The sequence below is a fragment of the Panicum hallii genome, chromosome 2, assembly GCF_002211085.1.
Source record: "Panicum hallii strain FIL2 chromosome 2, PHallii_v3.1, whole genome shotgun sequence".
In the NCBI taxonomy this organism is placed as follows: Eukaryota; Viridiplantae; Streptophyta; class Magnoliopsida; order Poales; family Poaceae; genus Panicum; species Panicum hallii.
In genome coordinates this window covers 57,641,982-57,648,965 of record NC_038043.1, presented here as the reverse complement: position 1 = coordinate 57,648,965, position 6,984 = coordinate 57,641,982, and the positions used below count along the sequence as shown (strand labels likewise).

Below are 6,984 nucleotides of genomic sequence, written 5' to 3'. Positions count from 1 at the left end.
GCGAATCGTACCGCCCCGGCTTGCGAGGTCGGGGATGCCGAAGATGGAGGCCATCTGATCGCTAGGATGTTGGACGCACGATGTCTCTCCCCACGGACAGTGCCAAACTATCGGTTCCGGAAATGGCCGGCAACTAAACCTACTCGAAGTGTATGTCGCGCGTCATGATCTGATGTGGCCTAGCACACAATGATTCAAGATTTATACTGGTTCAGGCAATCATGTCCTATGTCCAGTTGGGGGGTCGATTTGATGTATTGCTTGAGCTCAGGTGCTCATGAGAGTTGGGGAGTTATAAGCTTTCGAGCGGAAGATGTGGTGTGTTATCTGCTCGGATGTAGGATTGTCTTCTTTTTTCCTAGGCAGGTGACCCTCCTTTTATAGTCCAAGGGGGACTAAGGATGAATGGGTAGAAAGAGAGAAAAACCGACCCCGTCGGTCGGGGTCGTCAGCCTTGTCGGTCGGGTCCGCCTAACCCGTCAGTTGGGTCTGCCTAACCTGCCAGTCGGAGTCTTCCAGCGACCACCATCCAAGTCCTGCGTCATGGGGCGATCAACTTGTCTTGTCCCTGTGTGTTACGCTCCATTGGTCGGAGGTCGTCGGAGCGTCGATAGGTACGGTACGGCTATCACGCCCCATCCCTGGCATCTCGCCTGGTCACTCCGTCGTGATGGGGGCGTGCCGGTCATATCATGATGACGTCGCGTCGCGTCCCCTCGTGAGGATGGGAAAGTAGAATAGTGGCGCCCTGCTGCCACTACAGAGGGGACTGTAATCCTCGTGGAGGGAGTGGCTGGCCGCGTACGACAAGTTGACCCCGAGGCTCATTCTTATCCTCCACACCTACTCCTAGGGCCCGCTGGTAAGCCGGGCATGACCTCCCGACCAGGATGCGGGCACGTGTAAGGTGGAACCCAGTCGGGGTGCCTGGTCGGAGCCTTGGTATGGACCCGGCCTCTTACCGTTCCCACAGTCGGGGACATGTACCTTGTTCACCCGACCAGGTACGGACCCGGCCTCTAACGTTCCTACAGTCGGGGACATGTGCATTGGTCATCCCGATCGGGTTGTCCATCAGGGTTGTTGGCCGATGCAGGGCCTCTAACCGTTCCTACAGTCGGGGATATGTGCCATGGTCGGGATGTCCATCAGGGTTGTGAGCCGATGCGGCCCTCTCATGCAGACGGACGCTTGTTCCAAACGGATCTTGAACTGGTCTACAAGTAGGCCCGCTGGGACCTCCGGGTCTGTGGACCCGTCTCATTAAATCTAAGAGCCAAGCAAAACCAGCAGCAGCCAAGCAGATAGCTACAGTTTCATGTCCCCAAACGTGTTAGGCTAGGCATGCTTCCACGCATGTATGCTAATTGCTAAATTAGCAATACAGCATACGTACAGGCAGGCAGAATTCACGCTGGAGCTGTCACATAATTTCAACCGGTCTAAATTTGAATCGGCCAGCAGGAATCGCAACGCACACACATAAAAGAAACAAACAGATTCAAGTTTCCTCCTGCCGATTAACTGCAACCACAGTGTGGTAGTTGATCCAACTAGCAGAGACACCATCCAATTAGATGTGGCATGCGCAGGAGCTACAAGAGCAGCACTACACAATAACTAATGAATACTACAGTATCTTGATAAGAGACCAGGATAGATAGAGCGAGCTAGGGGTATCTTCAGTGCCAGGACTCACAAACAACGCAGCCATCTTTCTACAATCTGGCCCCAGAAGCAGACTACCGGAAGTAGACGGACACGAGAGGGATATCAATGTCGTTCCCATCATTGTCCTCGCAGGCCACCACAATATCTATGTGCCTCCTGTACTCAGGGAGCTCCACCTTAGCGACTTCCCTCGCGACATCAACAACCTTCTTCTGCAGTCTTTCCTTGTGCCTTGCAAACATGCTATTGTACAGCAGAGACGTGCCACAGGACATGCTGTAAGCACTGAGGCCCTTGTCGCTGAACCACTGCAGGAGCTCCGCAACAGTCAGGTCGCCCTTGATCAACCATCGATCCCATACGGTCCAGCTAAGGTCTTGGTGCTTCATCACCTTGGCTGGAACAGGCTCGGCCATCGAGAACAGAGGCAGCGCTAGGTTGGTGAATGTGTTGCGGTAGTCCTCAATAGGGTGCTCACCAGCAATAACCTTGTATAGCTCAAGGCACACAAGACCTGTGGCCATGGCTGTTGAAGTTGCAATAGCAGGGATGATTCTTCCAGCGATGAACTTGGCCTTCAACTTGTCAACCTCGGGAATGCTGTAGTTCCTTGCCCGCATGTTCGCAAACCCAGATATTAAATCCATGTGAAAATTAGTATCGTCATCCTGGAAAAAGCAGAGTGAATGTTAACTTGACAAGCTATTTCATGATGATATATCATCAGGGGTGACAGCTCAAGTATATTTCACATACAGCACGAGGTGTATTGGCTGTTTCAACATTTTTTTAGTTCAAAGATACAGACATACAGTACATAACATCTGACCGTGAAAAAAAAAACTAATGTGTCATGAAAGAAGAGCAAGAAACATATCAGAATCCAGGACAGCCAACACACGCCGTTACCATGAGATAAATGAAATTATGGTTTGCAACCCTAGGAATAACTGTTCTCAAAAAAATAAAAAGGAGACTGTACTAACTACATATGGAACTAATAAGTGTAGCTGAGGCATCATTTGTTTATTATGATTTATGAGTACTTATGGTGCTGATAAGTGGAACTGAGGTATCATTTGTTTACTAACAAGATTAAAGAATATTAGCTAGATACAAACATCACAAAGAAAATGGACTATAAACAACAGAGAATGGCAGCAGCATTTGCAGAGACAAAAAGCAAAAAGATCTTTGAACCTTAGACTTGCATAAAGATGTCGGAATACTCACCTTCTCAAATTGGATAGGTTTCATTTGGAACCCTGGAGGCAGATTCTTTGCACATTCTTCTAACTTGGACAGAAGGTCATCGATAACAGCGACATCATCAACTGAGGCGCTAGAAAGGTTAGTAGCCTTCTCATCTGTCACAATATTCACCCCTTTCTTTGGCTCAAATTCAGGAACTGCGACCTTATTGACTGCATCAGCCAGCTTACTTGTGTTCTTTGCCCAGTCAGGTATGGCAATTCCAAATGACTCTGCTCTCAATATTGAAGCAGACATAATGAAGTGAATGTGAGATGAGTCGGTGGCTGAAAATTGCAGAGGCCGAGGAAAACGCTTTGGAGCAGACCAGAAAGGAGTGCCTGTGCTAGTAGAAGCATCTTCAGGAAAAGTGAATGTGAGCTGCTTCACACGGTTTGAGAAATAATCCTCAAACCTGCCAAAAAGGAAGTTGGTTAATCTTACAAAAAGAAAAACCCTGAAGATTTACCTCCATAAAAAGGAAATCAGATCTCAAGTCAAAGCATATTACTCATAAAATGTTAACAGTCCTGGACTACAAAGGTAAGTTGGTTAATACATAACAGTACAAGGGCATAACATATTTATGGTTAATTGGACCCATATTTTTTTTATGTGTGCAGGAGGAAGATGTGGAATTCCATTAGACATGCAGAAACTAGTAAGTAATAGATGTCATACAGAAAAGAATATAACAATGGCAAGCAGAACATTTGAGCATACCTAAGTCGGGCCCAAGTTATGCAGTCCTCAAATGTAATGCATCGCTCCTTGCCAAGACATTCAGAGACACGTTCAAGTAATTCTCTTGCCTGGGCATCACCTGCCTTCCTCATGGCAGCAGCATATTGAGTAGGATTAGACAGAAAAGAATTTACTTCATTTGGTGTTTTCTCTAGCAAACCCTCAAACTCTGAACGAGCCCATGTCAAGCAATGATCAATATTGTGTGGAAAAGAATGAACTGTGCACATGGGTGCCTGCTTCTCTGGTGGGTCTCTTGAAGCTCCATAATTTTCAGTAAGGTGAGGAATGACCATTTGAGTATTGCACTTTGCACCCAACGTCCCTGACTCCAGTAGTGGCTTCTGGAAGTACAGGCACCTCATGTCCATATACATCCTAGCGTTAACATTATCAAGTGCATTGATGACAACGTCCAGTCCATCCCAGAATGTGTCATGGAACACACTTTCAGTATCTGGACAGGCACGGTTCTGAAGCGCGTCAATTTGGAGGCTGGGGTTGATAGCTCTGGCAGCAGCGGCAGCCACAGTAGACTTTGCCTGTCCAATGTTCCAGTCACGGAATAGAAATTGACGGCTCAAATTGCTTTTCTCGATGACATCATCATCTGTTATAGTTAGCTTCGACTTGGAGCTGCAAGAGACACCCATTAAGGCAAGGTTCTTCAAGAATTCACATCCAAGGGCACCAGAACCCACAATGAAAATATTTGCATCTTGCAGCTTCTTCAGAAGCTTGGAACCAAATACAGAGATCTGAGCATCATAGCGGCTGTTTGATGGCTTCAAGTCTTGGGGATCCAACTGGTATGTTGGGAGAGATTCAACAGAATCAAAGTAGAAGAACTGCATAAAGTGGAGTTCCATCAGACAAAGATAAGGCACTCAATATGACAAAGAAGGTACATTATTCATAACACAAACCTGGTAAAGCGGATGGAATTTCCCTGAACATGCCTTCACAACTTCCTGACCAACAATACCACCAAACATTGCGGCCATTGGGTTCAAAACAGCTCGAGAACCACTTGAAAAATGCCGGAGCAACTTCTCATCAATTTTTTCCAGCTTAGAATCAATTGATGCTTCATTAATATCAGCAGCGAACTTGAGAAAGCATTGAGCATCCTGCTCACAACCAGCGGTAGGATATCGCCCATGTTCTTTCCTAAAATTATCCAGAGCTTGAAATGCTAGGTGAATTACAGGTGAACGTTCAAACTTTGAAAAGTCGCTCAGAAGGAAGTCGCCAGGATCTTTCATAGCATCTCTTAGTGACTTGAAATGTAGAAGTTTTGGTTCCTTCACTTGCGTAACAATTCCACCTTTTGTATAAACACCATAACTACCTGTATCCTCCTCAATGCTAAATGAAAATGGCCTAGCATTTTTAACCTTTCTTGGTTTACCATCATTCAGTTCTGCCATGCCCTGGACCTCAGAGAAAACAACAAGATCACCATCCTGAAACTCAAGCCGCTCATCATCAACACAGGATACCATTGCAGGACTGTCATTGCTGATAGATGCAATTATACCAGTATGTGGATCTTCACCATCAACATCAAGTACGGTAAACTCAGGTCCAAAATCACAAAAGACACTACCGAAAAGGCCACAAACTTCAGCTTTGATGAAGGAGATTGGAGGCTGGTGGCTGTGGCAATAGTCATCAAATTCATAAGCCTTGTCTAAACTTATGTCGGTGAAAACAACAGCCTGAGGCATGAATCAAGTTGTGTGGTTACGCAAGAATATCAGAGAAACAAGAATTGTCTGAAATCATCAACAATTTAATGGCAGATGGTATTGAGGACTGGAGACAAACCTGGAACTTAGATAAGTGCTCTTTTGTCAATTCCTCTGTTAGAGCAGATACCAGGACAGCATTGTTCAGCTCCTGCAACTTGGATACACAAGCAAGGGCCCTGTTCTTTCCAATATCTTGCTCTGACAAAAAGAAATTGCCAGACAAGTCCCACATGTCCACATCTTTGACATCATGTACAGTGACAGATCTGACTCCAGCAAGAGCTAGATTCTTTGCTGCAAAACGGAAGCACAATTGTTTAATAAGACATGGAAAGATGTGGTGTGTTGTTATTACTTGTTAGAATGAGCCGGTATGTGACACTTTATGCGTGGTGGCTGGCCTGTACTTTGAAGCAAAACATAAAAAATAAGCACAAGCAGCGCAATTGTTTAATTGAGCTCAACACAAGGACTTGGCATCTAATCCATTCTATCATTCTGTAACATTCAATAATCTGGAGCGAGGCAATCTTCTGAAAATGGAGGACGGGCAAGGGGACAGACGAACCAATCTCAGCACCGAGTCCATTGAGTCCAGAGACGAGGACGTCGGAGGCGAAGAGGCGGCGCATTGTCTCCCTGCCGTAGACGGCGAGCTGCCTGCTGTGCAGGTCCTCGTCGATCTCCGGCGGCGCCCCATTCCGACTGCCGTTACTGGCGGCGGCGACGGGCGGCGGCGATTCCCCCACCTTGAGCCTCTTGGGCTGGCCGCCGTCAGCGCCCGCGGACCTCTTGGAAGGGAGCATGGAGAGGAATCCCCTGCGCAGCAAGCGTAAGCACCTCATCGCGAACGGCCAACAGGAAAACGGCGGAGAAAAGACGAGAATAAGTAGCGAGCAATGGAGTCTATGGAGAGGGTTGGACGGATGCGATGGCGATGCTTACCTTACCTGGGCGGGGCGGGGCAGTGACCTCGGCGGATTGGGGAAGGAAGGGATCGTCGAGGTGCTTGGCGTGGCGGCTAGGTTTGGGACGGGAGAGTGAGCGAGAGGAGTATCGGAGGGGGGAGGCGGCGCCGCTTTGGAGTTGGAGGCGGAGGTGGAGGGAGGGAGGAGGCGAATCCAGACGGAAAGTATTTATACCGGATTTCAGCCCTCCTTCCCCTTTTAAGAAAGGCAAATTAATTTATTTTACTGAAAAACTAGAAAGGGATTTATTAAATAAAAGGAGAAAAATACTATAGTCTCAAAATGTAAGACGTGTTTTGATCCAATCTCAGTCTCACCTTGCATTTTGTACAAGTTTATTTACGTATGGTGAAGTTCTCTATATCTGGTGAAGTTATTAAACAAATATCATAGGAGCTCCTATTTAAGTACTCCATCCGTTTTTATTTACATATGGTATGTCATATTGGATTTGTTCTAAGTTAAAATTAGCCAATTTTAACCAAATCTGTAAAAAGATATAGCAACAACCATACTATCCAACATATGCACTATCAACGTATACTTCACGGTGGATTCAATGAAACAAATTTGGTATTGTAAATGTTATAAATTTT

General features: G+C 46.4%; 1 protein-coding gene across 4 annotated transcripts; it reads right to left on the bottom strand.

The window, feature by feature from the left end:
- Nucleotides 1–1,488: 1,488 nt before the first annotated feature.
- LOC112882148 (ubiquitin-activating enzyme E1 3) lies at nucleotides 1,489–6,513 on the bottom strand. 4 transcript variants are annotated; one of them, XM_025947135.1, is made up of 7 exons: nucleotides 6,366–6,513; nucleotides 5,989–6,239; nucleotides 5,497–5,714; nucleotides 4,593–5,387; nucleotides 3,646–4,514; nucleotides 2,905–3,337; nucleotides 1,489–2,339 (listed from the first exon to the last, which is right to left on the bottom strand). In XM_025947135.1, exons 2-7 carry the CDS (start codon nucleotides 6,224–6,226, stop codon nucleotides 1,743–1,745), a joined length of 3,150 nt encoding a protein of 1,049 aa, XP_025802920.1. In that variant the 5' UTR covers nucleotides 6,227–6,239; nucleotides 6,366–6,513; the 3' UTR covers nucleotides 1,489–1,742. The 4 variants fall into 4 exon arrangements, with proteins under 4 accessions (XP_025802920.1, XP_025802921.1, XP_025802922.1 ...); XM_025947136.1 differs by having other exon boundaries at nucleotides 6,371–6,513; XM_025947137.1 differs by having other exon boundaries at nucleotides 5,989–6,247; nucleotides 6,374–6,513.
- Nucleotides 6,514–6,984: the final 471 nt, after the last annotated feature.